Source organism: Ceratotherium simum, chromosome 26, assembly GCF_057802395.1.
Source record: "Ceratotherium simum simum isolate JZ-2026a chromosome 26, ASM5780239v1, whole genome shotgun sequence".
Classification (NCBI taxonomy): Eukaryota; Metazoa; Chordata; class Mammalia; order Perissodactyla; family Rhinocerotidae; genus Ceratotherium; species Ceratotherium simum.
This window is the reverse complement of record NC_141925.1, coordinates 15,345,014-15,364,796: the sequence shown is the minus strand read 5'-3', so window position 1 is coordinate 15,364,796 and position 19,783 is coordinate 15,345,014. Positions and strand designations below refer to the sequence as shown.

At 51.1% G+C, this 19,783-nt stretch overlaps 1 protein-coding gene across 18 annotated transcripts in view; it reads left to right on the top strand.

Annotated features, from left to right (window-relative positions):
- The first annotated feature begins 4,822 nt into the window (after window positions 1-4,822).
- The window catches only part of SYT17 (synaptotagmin 17), a 78,406-nt gene continuing 63,445 nt past the window's right edge, over window positions 4,823-19,783 (top strand). Inside the window, exons 1-7 of one of the 18 annotated variants that reach the window (XM_087417031.1) lie at window positions 4,823-5,192; window positions 8,291-8,354; window positions 8,436-8,665; window positions 8,812-8,834; window positions 9,365-9,618; window positions 15,514-15,662; window positions 18,479-19,098. In XM_087417031.1, coding sequence (XP_087273157.1) covers window positions 8,563-8,665; window positions 8,812-8,834; window positions 9,365-9,618; window positions 15,514-15,662; window positions 18,479-19,098 — 1,149 coding nt within the window. In that variant the 5' untranslated portion in view covers window positions 4,823-5,192; window positions 8,291-8,354; window positions 8,436-8,562. The other 17 variants (XM_087417030.1, XM_087417032.1, XM_004441829.3 and 14 more) reach the window with 17 other exon arrangements.

Here is a 19,783-nt window from a genome sequence, read left to right as displayed (position 1 = left end):
GCATTTTTCTCTTTTGCCTTACCTCACACCAGCCCTGGGAGGGAAGTATTATACCCATTCAGCAGGTGAGGAAAACTGAGGCTCTGAGGGATTAAGCGGCCTGCCCGAGGCCACACAGCTACAGGCCACACAGCTATTACGTAGGCGAGGCTGGAGTAGAAGCCAGATCTCTGGCTATCAAACCACACTCCCCCTGGCGAGGATGGAGATGAAAGGGGTCTGACTTCTACGTGGGGTTACTTCGTTATGTCAGCCCCACAGATCATACTTAACAGGTGGCCGCCCTTCCTATTTCCAGACGAACTATTTAATTAGCCTGGAGCCTTCTTACTTCCTGGCAGTCAGAAACACTGCCCAGGGTTACCGGCACAGCTAAAACAGGATCTGAATGGCATGTTCTGGAAGCTGTATAATTAAACCTGACTTAGGAGACAAGTACCGTCAGCGTGTATGGCAGAAATAGTAAGTCACCGAACCAGAATGTGTGGTGCCCATATGGATGCCAGCGACTGCTTCTGTTTTGGTGCTTTTAAATAACAATAGGTATCCTGACGTCGTCTGCGATTAGCATTGCCACCTCTAACTACCTTCTTAAGGATCCTGAAGGGAAAATCACCATTATGTGCCGGCATCTGCCATCCCGGGCTGGGGCTTTGAGAGGAGAAGGTGAAAGGCTGGGATGAGCCCAGGAGTGCCTCTGGGAGGTGACTGAAGCCTCATCTCCCGATCATCAGCTCTGAGCGTCTTCTCGTGTTAGGAGAGGATGAACTCAGGAACCATCTAATCTGCCCACTGCACATCTTCGCCTGGATGTTCCACGCCACATCAGTGTGGGCGTGTTGTTTTCAGCTCCCAGCATCTCTTTCTCAGAGAACTTGCTCTTCTCCCTCTCTGCGTGGTCCTTGTGGGATCATGGTTCATGATGCCCACACAGCTCTGGTCACCTGGTCCAGGCAGACTCAAGCGGAGGCACAGCACTTGGTCCAGAAGTAGGCACGTGACCCGAACAGGACCAATTAGAGTTCTTCCTTAAGATTTCCTTAAAAGTTTCTTCCTTTTGGAGCATAAACTGGTAAAATATAAGCTCAAGGCACTAGTGGCCATTTTTCTGCTATGTGAAGCAAACCTACTCCAGGGAAAAAAAACCCCAACATTCAGAGAGAAATTGTGAAGAGGTGAGACACGGAGAGAGAGAGAGCGAGTCCCTATGACTTCAATTGCACCCCGACATCCAGCCGCGGCTATAGGATCTGCCCTTGGACTGCCCAGCTAACGAGCCCGTGAGTTCTTTTTGGCTCAAGCTGGATTGACCCAGGTTTCTTTCAGGAACCCTAGATAACACATATCTGAGATTCAACACATCCAAACACAAAACCCCGACTCCTCCCCCAGCCAACCTGCCCTCCTCCAGCCTCCTCTGCCTTCCACGACCTCATCGCTGCTCATTCAGTTACGGCTAGTGATTCACTGCCGGGGCCTCAGTCCAGACTCGCACCACGTCTTACCTGGATTGCTGGAACACCCTCCCGCCTCCAGGCTTGTCTACTCCACGCCCACGACAGAAAAACACACACACCCGTCAAAATCTTTCTGAGCCTCACCCTTCCTGCTCTTCTATGGGGTAACTTATAAGGCTGCCCGACATCTGTCCTCTTCTGCCTGTTGAAGCTCGCCTGGCACCACCCTCCCCTCGCTCCAGCCGGAGAACTACCGGTGGTTCCCACTCTCACCTCTAAGCTAATGCACACGCTTCTTTCAGGGGTTCTCGATCCTTTCTGTGCCATGGACCCCCTGCCAGGATGTTGAAGCCTAGACATAGGAGTATAATGAAATTATAATTATATTGATATACACTTATCAAAATATTAAAACTAATTTAAATGTGGTAATGTATGTGTTTACTCATTAATGCATTAAATAGAAAGATCTAGTGGTGGGCCTAGTAACTGTTGCAATTTTCAAGCAGTAAAGAGTGTAAATAAAATTTCAAGTTATTTGCAACAGCTGTAATGTGATAGGAACATACATGATTTCCATTGGTGACAAAGACCCAGGTAAGTGCAAATATTGTTGAGGCTTGTTGCCTGCATTCATAATGAAAGGAGATACTGAATTTCAAGTAGAGGTTAGTGGAGATGTAAATTTTTTCCTTTCTAAGTTCATGGACCCCCCAGAATTCTATCTACGGACTCCCCCCACCCCGAATTAAGCACCGCTGGGCTCTAGAATAATCTTCTCCCCACCTTTGGTTCTTTGGGAGTCAGCTTAATGTCACCCCCTCCAGGAAGCCGTCTCTGACCCTCACCACACTATGTTGGGGCCCATCCTCTGTAACCCCCACAGCCCCCTAGGCCTCGCTTTATCACAGCACAGGTCACACGCAATTTCATGCATTCGTCAGTCCCCTGGACCGGGGGCTTCTCCACCCAGAGCTGTGAAGGTGCCAGCTGCCTCGTCCAGACAGACACAGCCTTGGTCTGAGTCCAGGTTAGCCCTCGTAGCTGGACTGCAGGTCCCTGTGGAGGGCAAGGAGAGGCTTGCAGAGCTGGGGACCCTGACATCCAGTCTTGGAGTGACATCTGACACTCCCATGATAAGTAACTGAGGACTGACTTCTCGTTCATTCTCTCATTGGGGGCAGGATGGCACAGCCGCAAACAGCAGGGCCTTGAGAGCTGAAGAGACCTGCACTTTATCCTGTCCCCATCACTTCTCATCTGTTTACCTTGGGCGACTCGCCCCTCCTCTCAGAGCTTCAGCCTCCTCTCCTGTGAAATGGGGTGACGATGGTACTCACTTGGAAGGCTCTGGGGAGCAATAAACAAGCATGCACGTGAAGCGCTCAGCCTTTGATCATAATAACGACGAAGAGTCGGAAGCATCCATATTAGCTATTAGTACCATCCATGTAACTCATTCAACGAGCATTTATTAAGCACCTGTTGTATGCCAGGTGCTTGACATACATGAAAGTATTTGATAACCCCAGAGGTAGGTTCTATTATCCCCACTTTAAATAACTTCTTTCACTGGAGGAGGGGTGCTTGGTATTCCCAGATAGTTTTAAGTCTTTAGGGATTAAGGTACCACACTAACCCTAAGGATTTCATCCCCCTTCCCCCAAGATCCAGCATTGTGAGGCAGCGAGGTGCCATGGCTAGAGGAAGGATTCCGGCTCATGCCGTCTTTGAATCCCAGAGCCGTATACCCCCAGGCAAGTTACCCCACCTCTTTAGGCTTCCTTTTTTCTCATCTAAAGAGTGAGAGAGTAACAGTGCTCACCTCACGGTTATCAGAGAATTAAAAGAATTTGTGTAAAAGATTGAAAACAGAGCCTGGCACACAGTTTCAAAAAGGCTAGCTATTCTTCACGGGAACACCTGGCAAACCCCTCTTCCTCTCTCAAGTCCCCCCAAGGAGCACCCATCCCAGTAGGCATGGGTGCCTCTGTGAAACCCCCTTCCCACCAAGCACCCCTTCCCATCAGTGCTGAAGAAACATTGTGGATAAATACCATGAGGTGGTTAGGAGGGCAGACCGTGTGGGTTCAAATGTAAGAACCACCAGCTGCCAGCTGTCATGCCTCGGGAGAGTGGCTTTATCTCTCTGCACCTCAGTTTCCTCATCTGTAAGTTGGGGCTAATTGCATCACCTCCCTCATGAAATGAAGAGGAGTCAACAGCAACAACATAAACATTTATTGAGTGCCTACTCCGGTCAGGCTCTATGCTAGATGCAAAGGAGTGAGCAAGGCATAAGAGGATGAGAGGAAATAACGCTTGTGAAGGGCCGAGCACAACGCCTGCAGAATTATAAGTGCTCAACGTGGGCTACATGCCATGTACTACCGATGAAATAGTATATCATACTCAAAAATGTCTACCTATGCTAGATTTGTACACAAAAGATATCCACATATGTATATTACATCTTTTGTTAATTACTTCCACATTCATTTCCTCATTTATTCTCCCAAAACAGCCCTGGAGGATAGGTAGGGCAGAGATTTTATGCCAGTTTTACTGAAGAAAAGACAGAGGCGCTGGGAGGTTCAAAGGTTGATAAACTGGAGTCTGGCAACAGGACACGGCTGAGAATTTTAAAAAGAGAACCAGCGGAGGGCAATGTTCCACCTCAAATCCCTCACTGGAGAGCCAGCCCCAGCTCTGCGGCCTTGGTGGGGGCGAACCGGTTTGAGGAGCTTTCCAGGCCCAGGGCGCCCCAGCCACGCAAGCAGGCGGGCTGGCGGGCTGGCGGGCGGACACGCCCGGGGGCGCACGCTCGCTGGCGCGGAGCTTCGAGCGGGCAGAGGCGCGCACGGCGCTGGCGCGACGCTGGGTGGCGCTGCGGGGCCGCCCCACACCAGACCTGTTGAGCCCAGGGCGCAACTCGGGCAGGTTTAGGGTAACGGGGCGCTCCGCTCTCTGCGCGCGCCCCTGCATCCCAGGCCTCAGCCTCTCCCTCGAGGCGCCCCACGCCTCACCTTAACCTGATGCTCCCATTCATTCGGCCTCTGCGTTCCTCACCGCAACAGTTCTAGGCGCGTCGGGCGGGGCGGGAATAAAGTTTTTCCAACCTGGTCTGGGAGAGGGCTGGATGGGGAGGACCCTCCCAGCTCGACTCCATGGCGGGCTGGACTGTGCCCCCTCGGCTTCACGGCTGCCCAGGGGGCTCTGCTCTCGGTAGGTGCCAGCCCCGGCGCCGACCGGATGGGCTGACCCGTGCACCGCCCCCTCCCACCCGCTTCCCCATCCCCTCCCCCGCCTCTGGCGCGCACGGGCCCCAGCGTCTCCGGCCCCGCCTGCGCCGGGGTCGCTGCAGTCCCCGCGGCTGCCCCGGGCTCTCTCCCCAGGCGCCCCGGCTTGATTGCAGCCGGGGGAGCGCCTCGGGGGGAGCGCGGGACAGCGAGGGAGGCCGAGGCGGGGGCCCTGGGTGCCCCAGCTCTCCAACCTGGGAGGCGGCCCCGACACCGGGAGCCGGAACGCAGGGAAAGGCAAGGACGGGGCGGCCGGCGGAGGGGCGGGCGCCGCTCATCAGCCACGCCAGTCACGTCTGGGGCCACCCGGCTGCCTTCTTCTTCCTTTCCCCCTTTGCTGTCTCCCCCCTCCCCTGTTGGCGAGGGCAAAGTGGCCGTGGCGGCGCCATGCCCGGGCCGGAGTGAGTGCGCGCGGGCGAAAATGGCGTACATCCAGGTAGGGCTGAGGCTGGGGGGCACGGTCCGCGGGCTGGGGGGGGGGGAGGGTGCCGCGCCCCCTCCGACTGGGAGCGCGCGGGAGGGCACACGGCTAGGCTCCCACAAACTTGCCTCGAGAAAAAGGGTGCCCGAGCGCAGGCAACCTGTGCAGCGGCGAGGGTGCGCCCCAGAAGAGGCTGGGGACCCCACACCCCGGATTGAAGGACCCCGTGTGGAGTCTGCCCGCGCGCCCTCGGCTCCTGGGGAGGGAACGGGGGGTGGGGCGGACTTTTCTCCCCACCACCCCTCCCTCTCCATCTTGCACCCCACCCCAGGGGAGGGGCCGCGGGAGGGCGGCCCGGGGCGCACCAGCCGCCCGGCCCGCCAGCGGCCGTTGCCGTGGTGACGGCTCCGGCTAATTGGCCGGCGGAGCGAGCCTGAGGCAGCTGTTCCGGGCAGGAGGGACAAGCACATCGTCTCGGCCGGGCACTGGGTGCTGAGGGGTGGGGGACACACCAGAGGCGTGCTGGTGGGGGTGGCAGCCGATTACTTTAGGCCACTGGATTGGGGTCTGGAGTTGGGGACCCCCATCACCTTGGGGAAACTCCCCCAAGAATCCTTGGGCTGACATTATTAACAAGCATCTTTTTTGGGCGGTGGGGGCTGCTTGACTAAGAGACCTTTCCCCACAGTACGAGGGGGGAAGTGGCTGCGCGTCAGCGTCAAGGTCACGCAGTCAGACCCGTTGAGCGGCTTGCTTGTGGGGCTGGCTGCTCTGAGCCCGGCCCAGAAGCCTGCAGGCTCCTACATTCAGGGCGCCGGTGGGCTCACTTCTCCCCTTGGCTGTAGCTGGGGGGCTGCTGGTCCCCTAGTTCCCCTCTGGCTCACACATCCCTCATCTTGCCCTCAGACTTTTCAGCTTGCCAGGAACTCTGTGCCCTGTCGCCTGGTGTAGATGGCTCCATTGGCTTCCCTTCCTGGAATCCCTAGGTCCTCTTTTCAAATTCAATGAAGGTCATGTTTACTGCACACCTACTGTGTGCTGGATGTTGTTGGGGGGACTATTCCGTAGTCACTCAGCAGACACTTGGGTGACCACCTACTATGTGTGGGCACTAGGAACACAGCCATGAAAACAGCATGGTTCCTGCCCCTCGGAAGACACAATCTAGTGAGAAATGAACAACGTTAGAGCAGGCTTCTGTGGTTCTGAATGACCCACCTTCAGCACAGAGAAATTAACTTGCCCAAGGTCACACAGTTGCTTAGGGGCCATGGTGGGATCTAAAAGGGAGGATGGTGGGGAATTTCTTAAGCATCTAGTATGAGGATGGCCCGGTGATGTTGCCTTTCCTTCTAGAACAAGGTGTTAAACTTTCTGTAAAGGGCCAGATAGTAAATATTTTCTTCTTCGAGGGCTGCATCGTCTGTGTCAACTCTGACTATGGCTCTGAACAGCCGTAGACAATAGTCAATGGATGGGTGTGGCCGTGTTCCAATAAAACTTTATTTGTGGACACTGACATTTGAATTTCATATATTTGGTAGGAGTCAAGAAGTATTAATCTTTTGATTTTTCTTTCAACCATTTAAAAACGCGCTAACCATTCTTAGCTGGAGGGCTGTGCAAAAACAGGCTGCCAGCTGGATTTGGCCTGCGAGTCAGAGTATGCCAGCCCCAGTGCTAGAATGTCTGGGTTCTCTTTCTTCCTGTTTCTTTCTGGCTTGATTCAGTTCTCCTCCATTGGTTCAAACACGTGAACCCAGTGGACCTCAAGATGCTTGGAAGCATCAGAGCATCTTCCCTTTCCTCTTCATCTTCCTTGGTGTCTCTTTGCTTCCTGACACTCATCTTGTGCCTGGCCTTGAGAAAGCTGGGTGGTTGGTCCTCAGTGGGGATCTTGAGGTGGCCTTGTCTCTGCTCATCATGCTCTTATAAATGGTTCTCTTTTGATCACTAAATACCAGGGAAATGCTTCCCTAAATGAAAAGAATGGCCATGGATTGTGAAAAAGCATCACTTTATCCTTGTACTTTATCTTAAGCATTTTAAAGCACTTGCTCATGTACGCCCCATGAGGGCATAGGTTTTTGCTGCTCCGTTCACTGCTGTATCAGCCAGGACAGTCCCCAGTGCCTAGTAGGTTCCAACTGGACTTGACAAACCTCCTCGTTCTCATAAGCCGCAGAAAGGGTGCAGCTATTTTGCAGCTGGGCAGCACACAAGCATTTTCATAGTCAGTGTCCTAGCTTAGCCCTTCCACTACAAAAAGAGGTAACCGAGGCTCAGAGTGGCCCCCTGACTTGCCCAAGTCACATGATTAGCTGGTGGCGAGGCCGGGACTAGCGCTTCTCCACTCAGCTCTGTGCGTGGCGCCCCTAGCACTTTCAGGTCTTGCTCTGTGTGTGGTTTGAGTTTCTGTTTTGGAAGAGTTTGTGATTATTCCCTGAGAATTTGCTTCCCAAGCTACAGTCACTCCCTTACTACCTCAAGGATTTTGGAGTTTTCACAAGCTGTGTACCACCTGTACTGTTATTTACTTAATATTTTTTTCTATAAATGGATTCACTTTTTTTTTTTTACTTCGAAAATCATATGAAAAGGAAAATTTTATGTCACTACCATAGTAGAAAACCAGGATCACTTGATAGAAACAGAAAGCAATTGGAAAAATAAACACGATGAGAATAAATGCCACATCTTTAGATTCTAGCTGGATAGAACTATCTCCAAGGCTCTGAGCTGGTTTAAAAAGGAAGGGGGGGGGTGTGATTTGCAAGTGTTAGAAAGATATTAACATGCAACGGTACCAAATTAAGACTTTCTCCTCCTTGCGAGAGAATTGAAAAAGACAATAACTTTCTTCTTGATTCAAAGTTCTGAGTTCGAGTCCCACCTCAGTTCATCTCTGGGACATGTCCCAGGCTGGGATGCGGGACCCCTCCTAACCTACCTGGTCTGCTTGGCCCATTTGGAAAGCCATCAGGACTCTTCCCTGGAAGAGGGGAAGGGAGCCTGTGCCTTGGGAACCTGTGAGAAGAAGATGGGGTGGGGGGTGGGGCCAAAGAAGGCAGCCCCTCCCTCCTCCTGAGGACCAGCTATGGCTTCCTTTTCAGCTCCCTCTATTTGTGGGTGATCATATGAAGCTCCCTACCATCACCATTGGAGCAGAACTGGAAGGTAGGGCCTCCGAGAGGGTGGGGGCGCCAAGTCGCATCCCCTCTGTGCCTGCCTGCGTGTCAGCTAATCATGTCTGTTTAGGTGGGCTTCATGGCTATTTCTGTAGAGGAAGGTTTGCTCTTCTCCTGAAGTGTGGCTGTGTTGGATAGCATGACTATCTATCCAGCCGCTCTGATTCATAACAGCATACGGTGCAAATCAAATCGAAATGCTAAAGTTTCCCATTTATTCGGTGTTGGTTAGCCAGGAGGCTACCAGCAGCCCTGGAAATAGCAACACCTTGCTGGGAAGTCATCTCCCTTCCCAGGATGGTAAGTGGAAAGAGGAGGGCTTTTTTCTTTTCTTTTCTTTTCTTTTCGTTTTTTGAGTTGCTGGAATATTGCTAAACTGGTCTGGTCTCTCTCTTTTTGTAACCCCCACCCCCTCGCCCCTTGGCTTCATCGTGGATCTCTAAAAGGACAGTTGGAACCTTTAAATGAGGTGGGTGAATTCGATGATTCATTTGGTCTGCTTTCTAATCGAGAAATGCTTGCCTTTGATTTTGGAGTCTTCTGTGGGGCTGTGAGGATATTGAATTTTAAACAATAACTGGATGTTGATAACGGCACAATTTCGATGTCTTTCTGTGGAAGGGAGACACGAGTGGACGAGATGGGTTTCCCTCTGCACCCCATCTGTTGGATTATCTCTGTTTTCTTTCATGTCACAGAGATGATTGTTTTAAATATTTTTCTTTCGCTTTCAAGAAGACAGAGTAATATTCATTGTGTTTCGAGAACATATTGTCTGGCCCTTACGGTGCTGTAGACACCCCACCCACATGTCAAGAAAGATGTTCCCAGAAACTCCAAAAGAAAATACCTGTAAATGTTTTGCTCGCTATTAATGGCTTCAGTGAGTTGGTGTTTGCCATCTTTGTGCCTGCAGTTGGTAAATAGAAACGGAAAACATTTTGTTCTAAGTGTTCGGCCGTGGAGACAGACCTCCTGAATGTCATTATTTCTCCTCAGGGATCGGCTGCTTGTAATTTCGGGTGTTTTTTCCTCTTCCTCCTCCCCGCCTTCATCCACCTCCCCTCTCCCCCTCTCCACGGCCCACTCCCCCCTTGGCCTCAGGGTTTTCTTTCTAGAATCTCCGATCTGCTGCTGTGCAGGTGCACTTGCCGGCACTGCTGTGAGAAATGCTGTGCGTCCAGCTGCTGCCAGTCGAGCGAGGATGAAGTTGAAATTCTGGGACCTTTCCCTGCCCAGACCCCTCCCTGGCTGTAAGTAAGACTGCTCTGAACTTCCTTGGAGGCACGCTCAAGACCTTTCTTTTCTCGGTTGCTGAGAGGGGGGTCCGTTCCCCGGGAGGGAGGATTTGGGGTAAGAAATAGGGAAAGGCTGAGTTCCATTGACCTCTTTGCTGCGGGTGGGGACATACCCTGCGCCTCTCATTTTGTTGGGCAGGCTGGGGAGACCAGCTGGTGGTGGGGCTGTGGTTCAGCTCATTTCACGTCGGGCCTTCTGAGATGTGAACTGTGTAATGCTGAGCGTGTGGGCACTGTTCATCACACTGGGTGTCTTTCCAAGCAGAAAGAGAGATCTGTGAGCATCTGTATTCTTCAAGGGATGTCCAGATTCTAAAGGTGTCCACCAAGTCAGTATGACGGATTGTCCTAGCACCTGGCCCATAGTAGATGCTCGAAAAATATTTGTTGCATGGATGGGTGGATGGAAAGAACAAACAAGAGCCTCTTTGCTGGTCTGAGCAAGAACTTCAGAAACAGGGAAGCAGAAAAGCACCTCCGGGCTCCATTCTGTCCTCCAACGCTGTTTATGTTCTCTCTGGCATCTTTCATTTTATTTCCAATTCTTTCTCCTCCCTCGCCTGCATACAACATCTCCATCTGCCAGTCGCTCAGATATTTTGGGAATGCAGTTTTGAAGCTTCTCAGCCACGTGTCTGGTCCACCTCTCTGTGGCTGGGAGAGGAGCGTGGCCTGAGTGTCTGAGTTGAGTCTAGAGGCCAGAGCCTGGGAATTATCGAGTGCAGCTTCTCATGATACGGAGGGGGAGGCCCAGAGAGGGGGAAGGACAGTGCGAGGGCCCACAGCTGGAGCCTCGGCAGGGACGCAGCACTGTCTCAGCTATGTCCTTGGGCTGAGATTCCAGAAGCCTCTGGTGCCCCATCTTTCCCTTCCAGTTGGGGGTCATGTCCCAGTCTTCTCATTGTCTCTTCTTAGAAGCAAATATCAAAATATTTCCATAGCAAAATGGCTCCAGGTCAGGCTATGTGAGCTCAAATATTATTTCTCCTACTTTTTTCTAGTTCTGTGACCTTGGGCAAGTTGCTTGATCTCTCTGTGCCTTAATTTCCCATCTGTAAAATGGGGACGATAAAAAGAATAGTATTTATCCTAGGGTTGTTGTAGTGATTGCAGGAATTAATATACGGAAAAGTACTTAGGAATGCTTGACACCTTGTTGGCAATCATAAATGTAAATGTTCTTCTTACCCTGTTTTGGTCTCGGTTTCCTCATCCGTAAAGTGGAAACAGTAATAGAACTTATTTTATAGGGTTGTTATTAAGAATAATGGGATACGCATATAACATGCTTAGCGCGGTAGTAAATATCCCTTTTTATCAATATCAGGTATTGATTGAGATTCATTCAACTGATGTGAAGGCACTATTAAGGAACTCTTCCATTGTTCAGAGGTTGTGGCCTCAATCCTGCAGGTGTGTGTAGAGTTGAGATGTTTGGTGAAGCCAACTCATTCATCTGAGGTCATTCCTATTTTCTGGAGCCCTACTTGGCGGAGGTTGGCTCAGCCCTTCTGGTGTCTTTACAGCCACGCTGAGAAGAATGCCAGCTGTGTGAGGGAAAGGTTTCTATCTGTCTTGTTCACTCAGAAAAATAGTTGACCAGCTGACTGACCTACAGGCAGGAATTGAATCCTGAAAGTGCCAGTCGTCTGGTTGAAAGTTGATCTCAGTTTCTTTGGTAGTTAAGTCTCTAGTGCCCTCTGTGTGCCAGATGCACAAGGCTAGAGTCCCATTGCTATGCTCTAGGGTTTTAAATCTACTAGAGAAGGTAGGTACATAGGTCCAGGTGCCCCCTGGAGTTGTGCACACTCATATGACAGTCCTGCATAGTCTTGTTATAGAAAAATCCAGGGAGAATGGCTTCAGGCATAGCTGGATCCAGGGGCCCAAGTGATGTCATGGGCATGTGCTCTCTCTCTCTCTCTCTCTTTCTGTTTCTTCTGTATTGGCCTCATTCTTAGGCTTACTTTCTTCTTTGCCTCATTCTTAACAGCAGCAAAAGCACCAGGAAAGGCTCTCATTGCCCTGGCTGGGGTCATGTGTCGGTCACGTGAGCCAATCACTTTCGCTTGGAGGGAATGATGCTCAAATCACACCTGTGTTGCCTGACTGCTCTGGAACCAGGGGAAGGGTCATTCCCACCTGAAACACATAAACTAAGCTAGGAGACCAGGCGTTGGCAAACTTGCTCTGTAAATGGCCGGATAGTGAATATTTTAGCCTCATGGGCTTAGTCTCTGTTGCAAGTACTCACTCCTGTCATTGTGAGAAAGCAGCCGTATACAAGACGTAATGAATGGGGGTGGCTGTGTTCCAATGACACTTCAGTTACAGAACAGGCAATGGACTCAGCCCCAGAGATCGCTGACCTTCGGAACAGACAGTTTGAGTTCTCTGACCAGAGAGGAGGGGATGGACCCAGAGCGGGCAAACACTGCAAGTGGACACTACATCTAGGAAGAGTTGGGGGAGTAATAGAAAATGAGCCTGCAAGCTTAGGTCGTGTGGGGTCTTCAATGCCAGATTAAGGAGTGTGGATTTTTTCTGAACCAGTGGACACCCCCTGATGGACACTGAAAATCAGTTGGGTACACATTTGCCCCCACATACCTCGATGTTGAGTGTTTCAGATGCAGGGCCTAGGTCCTAACACTGGACTGGAGAACATTGCACTTTGCCCAGGCTGTTGACCCTTTGTGCAAGCAGGGCGCTCTTTCTGGGCATGAGGGCTTGGGACCCAATGGGAAGACACTTCTTTTGGTTTTGTCACAAGCAGAGAAGTGGGCTGGAACTTTCCCAGCAGGGCCAACACACTGTGCAACTCATGGAGGTGCCATTCACGTGGTGGTCCCTGTGAATAGCATCCCCTAGAGTTGTGCAGTCTACGGCCTGAACAGCTGTACATGACCTTTGTGCTTCCCAAGATGAACCAGATCTCCCTTAAATCCTGGGCGGTACTTAGCACATATGTAGCACTCAACATAATGCAAAATGTTACGAGACGTCTATAAAGGGGTGGCAGATTTAAATCATTCAAACAGCCAATTTACAGCTTGTGCTTTCCCCAGATTTATTTACCAAGTGGGCAGTTGCATGTTATCAAACAGGCAGGGAGTAGAAATGTCAAGTGTACGGGCTTTGCAGTGCTATTCCTACCATGACATTGAACCACAGGACATGCCTTTCCGTAGGGTGGCATGTGGCAGATGAGCTGGCCCTTTGTGTGTGTGATTTGGGGGGATACACCATTAATTGTCAAGTATGCTTCCTTCATGTGGGTCCCCCAGCTTTCCCTGGCTGAGCTGGGCTGCTGAGGGTCAGGAAAACTGTGCAATCCGCCTGGCTCCTTTTGGGGCAATGCCAGAAAGACCCTCATTGAAGAGGGAGTTAAAGTCAGATTATTTGTTTGTTCAATAAGCATGTGTTGAGGACCTACTGTGTGCAAAGCTCTCCCTGGCCTCACAGGGGATGCCCAGCTCAGTAGTGCAGAGCGTGAGAGCTGGAGTCTGGTATTGCTGGACTCCTTTGGGGTTCTCCTGTTTAACAGTGCTGCGGATTAATTACCCATCTTCCCCTCACCCTACACTGGAGCTCCCATTTCCCCATCTGTAAAGGGGACGGGGGTGGTTAATAACAAGTACTTCCTGGATTGTTTTCAGGATGAAATGAGATGGTTCCTACAGAGCATTTAGCCCAGTGCCCGGCACGTGATAGCTGCTCAGCATCTGGTACCTTTGATCGTGATAAGTACAGATCCCGCTGTTAAGGAGTGTCCCCTGCTGTGGGAGGGCTGACAAGACGTGCACTCTGATCCTTGTGACGCGAGATAAATCAGATACGCACTGCAAGAAGGCTTCGTTCATTCATTCATTGGGAAAATAAACGTGGAACACCCCGAACGTGCCAGTCGCTGTGCTGGGGCGAGGTTGGCGGTGGTGAATAAGACGGACACCTCCCTGCCCGCGCGGAGCTCCTGCTTAGTGTCAGAGGCAGAAGAGAAGCGAGCAAGGCGCAGCCACAGATGAGTTGTGTGCAGTGTTGCAGACGGAATAAAGAAGGTGCAGGGATGAGGCTGGCGGGGGTGGGAGGAGGTGCTGTTGAAGCTGAGACCTGGATGATGAGGAGGAAGCAGACAGGTGAAGGGGCGGGAACAGCATGCCGCTCAGAGGGAACAGTGTGGCCCGGCGTGTCGGAGGAAGGGCGGGGAGGCGTGGGGGCTGCAGAGGAGGCAGGGTGGCTCGGCATGCGTGGCACTGTGCCTGCGAGGACTCAACCAAGGCTTCGGGAGGCAGTGGCGTTTAAGCTGATCCTTGAAGACTGGATGGGACTTCCCAGGTGGAGGCGGCTGCCCCAGGGAGGTGTGGCAGCCGGGAAACACGCAGGTGGACACGGTGCCCCAGTGGCCAGAGCATTCTGGTCCTACCTTCCTTAGAAGATGCTGCTGCTTCTATTAAGGGAGAGAGAGAGAGGAATGGTTGATACAATCTGACCCCGTTTCTGTGCCCTTCCCTGCTCCCTTCCAGCCCCCCGCATTTCATCTGCTACGTTCGCCTTTTACAGAGCAGCAGGAGGTAAAGAGGACTGGGCATCCCCCCCTTATAACTTGCCGGGTCTTGTCCTGGCTGTGACCCTGACATCGCTTTGCAAGAACATTCGTCTCATTTCATGCACGGGATGTGTCTGAAGACCTCTGAAGACCTCGTGGAATTCGAAACTTGCATTTTTCAAGCATTTTTCAAGACTAGTTTCCCCGCAGGCTTAAATGTCAAGTTGGGGGATGCAGTCACAGAACGGATCAGTCTGCAGCTGTGATAGCTTGGGGGCTTGTGGTGAGCAGCATCCGTCTCACGGCCACGTTGCCAGCTTCCTTTCGCCGTCCTCTCCCCTCGCCCCAGCATCCCTACCTAGCTTTATGAGCATCGGGGGATCTGAAACCCACCCATGTTGTAATGATATCAGCTAAAATGTCTTGAGCACCTGCCGACCGCATGGCAAGCACTGTTCTGAGCATCTCATATGTGTTAACTCATTCAGTGTTCACAGCAGCCATATAAGATAGGTACTGTTATTATGCCCATTTTACAGATGGGGAGACAGATGCACAGAGAGAGGAAGGGACTTGCCCAAGATCACACAACCAGGGTTCAAACCCAGACATTGTGCTCTTAATTACTACCCTGTGTCGTCCCCCACCCCGCAGTGCTGTCCATGTTTTTGGCATTTCGCATCCTCATTGGGAGCACCTTGAATCATGGCTGCTGCTAGTTCATAGCTGTGTCTTCACATCAAACTATTGTTCTCAAATCATTGATTCTCAGGGCCATTTTGTAGCCGTAGCCCTGCCACTTACAGAACCCTTGAATGACGCTGCTATAGGATATTTTTAAAAGATGTTAAATTGTAGACACAGTGGCTGTTGAAATAGCAGGACAGTTCACACCAAAAGCCACTTGCAGAAGTTGGGATGCATATAAACAACCGCATGGTTCCTTCCAGACTGATTGACGGGTCTCTTCTTGACTTTGCCACAGTGGCGCCCCCGTGTGACAATATCCCGAATAGGTTACATAGCCCTCTCCTCAGCCACAGCTTTGCAATTATGCAATTTCTTGATGGATTGTTTTAAATTTGGGAATATTCATTCATATCCATTCATATTTCACATTTTGTGCAAAATGTAAGCCATTATTGAGAATTTAGGGCTACCACACTTTCACATTTGCACTATTCAAATCCAAGGTGCGTAAACGGGGTCTGAGAGCTGTTTTGTCATGGGTCTGTCCCCCAAAGGACAGAGATGCCAGGCCCCGGGGATTCTTTGACAATCATTGAGACTTTTCCCTGCTATAGGATGGCTAGCCGGAGCAGTGACAAGGACGGGGACTCCGTCCACACAGCCAGCGAAGTCCCGCTGACCCCACGGACCAGCTCCCCAGATCGGAGATGCTCGTCCTCAGACACATCCAAGTCCACGTACAGCCTGACCCGGAGGATTTCAAGTAAGTATCTCTGCCATCCCCATTTGGGGGACCTGGCCCGAGAAAGCCTGCCTGCTCAGCTGCCACTCAGAGTCCGTGGATTAAAATCCCATTAGCCGGGTTCCCAGGACAAAGGAAGGGAGCTGGCTTTTCCAGACCCTCAGCGGCGTCCCCAGGAAAGATGTGAAGGACAGAGTTGTCTCTGGGGAGGGGCCCGAGTGGGGTGACAGTCCAGGAGGCAAGATGACAGAGAGATAATGACAGTGTGACAGGAATGCATTGCACCTGGTCGCCGAGTTCCGTCAGAAGTGATCATGGTGATTGATTTGTGTTTTTACTGGTCACAGGTTTCATTGAATTGGCTCAATTGATTGACATGGTCAGCGTATATCATTTCAGACACCAAAAGGCGAGTGTTACCATGTTACACAGCAGGGCTTGCAAATTCAAGTGACTTCAGGGGCCAGGTGGATTGTGTCAGTGACTGAATGCAGAGAGTTGGATAGAGATAAATGTCGCCCTAATGCAGTGATAAATGGCAGCTGGTTCTCAGTCTCAAGAGGTTACTAGGGCAGGGTGGGGACTGTGGCCAATTGCAAAGCTAATGCCCCATTGGAAGGGGACAGCTGCCAGTTAGCTCTCACCATGTGGGATTGTGGGCCCAGTATTGCCTCATCTTTCTAAAGAGAAACTGGCAATCTGGGCTTTTATATGAAACTTCCTTACTTTTAAATGCAAACAGAATGTATCTAGGGGTCAAATTTGGCCCATAGGCCACCCACTTTATCCCCTCTAATGTATGGCATATGTGTTTGACCAAATGGTATGATTTGGTGGGGAGGAGAAAGGATGACTCCTGAAGACTCCCAGCCTTCTTTCACTCCCCAAAAGTTTCTCTGCTGTCTCATTCAGCTGGTGCTGAAGTTCACTTAACAGAGGAAAAGAGCTTAACATTCATGAAACAGATCCACTTGGGTGGAAATGATTGGCGTCTGATCTTTCCTGGGAGGAGATGGGGAAGAAAAAGGAAGTAGAAACAAGTTCAAGGACTTGAGATAGTGAGCCAGAGGGGATGTCAGACTTCTCCAGGCCTCAGTCTTTCCATCTGTAAAATGAGAGGGCTGGCCTCAACCTGCGCTATCCACCCAGTACAGGGGCCGCCAGCCACACGTGGCTGTTGAGCGTTTAAATGGGGTTAGGCCGAACGGAGATGCACTGTACGTGTAACATACACATTGGATTTTGAAGCCAGTATGGAAAAAAGAGAATTTCAAGTGTCTCGCTGGAATGTTTTTATATGGATTACACGTTGGAATGATAATATTTTGGATCTATTGGGTTAAATAAAGTATTAAAATTAATTTCACCTGTTTGCACGTTTAAAAAATTGTTGCTACTAGAAGATTTTAAGTTACTTATGTGGCTGTATTTCTGGCTCGCATTATATTTCTCCTGGATAGCACTGGTCTAGATGATTCCTGAGTCTCGTGCCCAGCACTGTACACAGCCGATTTCCATTTAGCACAGTTATCAGAGTCCCGACCATGCACCAGGCGAAAGTCTCCTGATTTTAGCCGACACGACAGGTATTTGGGCAATTAACGAGAATACCGTGCAGGAACTAATACGATGTGATTCCACTAATAGGAGGGATCTAATAGTCAGACTCACTGGAGCAGAGAGTAGAATGTGGTTACCGGGGGGAGCAGGAACCGGGCGGTGTCGGTTTTAGTTATGTAAGATGAGTAAGTTCTAGAGATCTGCTGTACGGCATAGTGCATCAAAGTAACAATTCTGTATTATATACTTAAAAATTTGCTAAGACAGTAGATCTTATGTGATGTTCTTATCACACACGAAAAATTAAATAAATAAAAAAGGCGGGAGGAAGCTTTTGAAGGGGATGGATGTGTTTACGGCATAGACTGTGCTGGTGGTTTCCCAAGTGCATACTTATCTCCAAACTCATCGAGTTGTATATATTAAATATGTACAGCTTTCTGTATATCAATTATGCCTCAATTAAATGGTTTTAAAAAAAGAACACCATGAGCTCGTTGCTAGAATAGAGGGATGAGCGTAGATTAGAATGGTGGCCTGGAGAGCAGTGAGCTCTGCTGGTTGAGGGAAGGGAGAGGCACCCCGTAAGTGATGAGGTCTGAAGATGCTTCTTGAAGAAGTACCATTTACCATGTTCTCACCGCGCGCGCGTTCTGAGCCGAGCCCTCTCCACGCATTTGCTCGGTGAGTCTTGACCCCCGTCTTTGAGGTAGGTGCTCTGATGGACTCCATTTTACAGATGGGGAAACCAAGTCCCAGATTCTAAAGACTGTGCCCAGAGTCACAGGGCTCGTTCATAAGGAGCGGAGCTGGAATTTGACGCAGGCACCTGGCCCCGGAGTCCATTCTCTGAAAGTGGAGGCAGTGTAGGGTAAGGGTTAGAGCCAGGCTCTGGGGCCAGACGGGCTGGGCGTGACCCCTGGCTCCGGGGCCAGACAGGCTGGGCGTGACCCCTGGCTCCTCCTCTTACTAGTTATGTGACATTTGACTTGAAGTATCTGTTTCCTCATCTGTAAAATGGGGATAACAGTCACTGGCTAATACCTGGTGAAGATTAGCTGACTTGATACATGCAGTGCATTTAGAACGGTGCCTGGCGCCCAGACGCCTCTCATAGAATAAATGAGAGGATTTCAGGCTGTGGAGAGCAGAGGGCGAAGAGCATGATGAAGCAGTGAACAATGTGAGAATCCGGGAAACGTGGCCGACCTCACGCGGTGGCCCAGGTCCGGTCCCCTACGTGGCGGTGTTAATTCTTATTTCTGGCGGCCGTTTAGGTCTTGAGTCCAGACGACCCAGCTCCCCGCTCATTGATATCAAACCCATCGAGTTTGGCGTTCTCAGCGCCAAGAAGGAGCCCATCCAGCCCTCGGTGCTCCGACGGACCTACGCCCCGGACGATTATTTCAGCAAGTTCGAGCCCCGGCTCTACTCCCTGGACTCCAACAGCGACGACGTGGACTTTCTGACGGACGAGGAGATCCTGTCCAAGTACCAGCTGGGCATGCTGCACTTCAGCACCCAGTACGACCTGCTGCACAACCACCTGACCGTGAGGGTCATCGAGGCCCGGGACCTGCCGCCCCCCCTCTCCCACGACGGCGCGCGCCAGGACATGGCGCACTCCAACCCCTACGTCAAGATCTGCCTCCTGCCGGACCAGAAGAACTCCAAGCAGACGGGGGTCAAACGCAAGACCCAGAAGCCCGTCTTCGAGGAGCGCTACACCTTCGAGATCCCCTTCCTGGAAGCGCAGAGGAGAACCCTGCTCCTGACCGTGGTGGATTTTGATAAGTTCTCGCGCCACTGCGTCATTGGGAAGGTGGCCGTGCCTCTGTGCGAGGTTGACCTGGTGAAAGGCGGGCACTGGTGGAAGGCGCTGATCCCCAGTTCTCAGGTAAGGGGGGGGCAGGGTGGTGGTGTCCCCTAAGATTTTTTTTTTTAAATGGTGATGTTTATGAATTTCTTTGCATTTTTAAAACTTGTTATTTTGAAATAATTTCCGCCGCACAACAAGTTGCGAAAACAGTACGGCGAGTTCCTGTGTACTCTTCATCCCTCAACCCGGGTGGTAAATCTTACACAACCAGAGTAGTGAGCAGGATCAGGAAATAGATGTTCACAGCTCAACTACATGCCTTATTCAGTTTTCACGTGCACCGCTGTGTGCGTGTGCGCGTGTGTGTGTGTGTGTAGTTCTATGAAAACTTATCACATGTGTAGATTCATGTACCCACCACCCTGGGAGCTTTTTTGTCATTGATGCCGGGTTATTTAATAAGGACAATGGTTGTCCGGGGTCTGAAGCGATCAGTCATTTTGACTTTCAGAAATTGATTTGGGGAAAATAAAACGAGGGCTGAAGAAGAGGATGATAGATGGATGTTTTCCAGGCAAATTGTGCGATTGGCTTCCCTCCCCCTTCCAGCCTGGGGCCATGCGATTGGCCGCTTGGGAAGCCACCCACGGACCAGGCTGTCTCTGGTGGGCTGTCCCTCCGTTGGGCATCCGTGGGCTGGAGGATGACAGTGCAGCCCCTGCGGGTGCGAGGATGTGGTGGCGGCCAGGGGAGGGAAAGACCC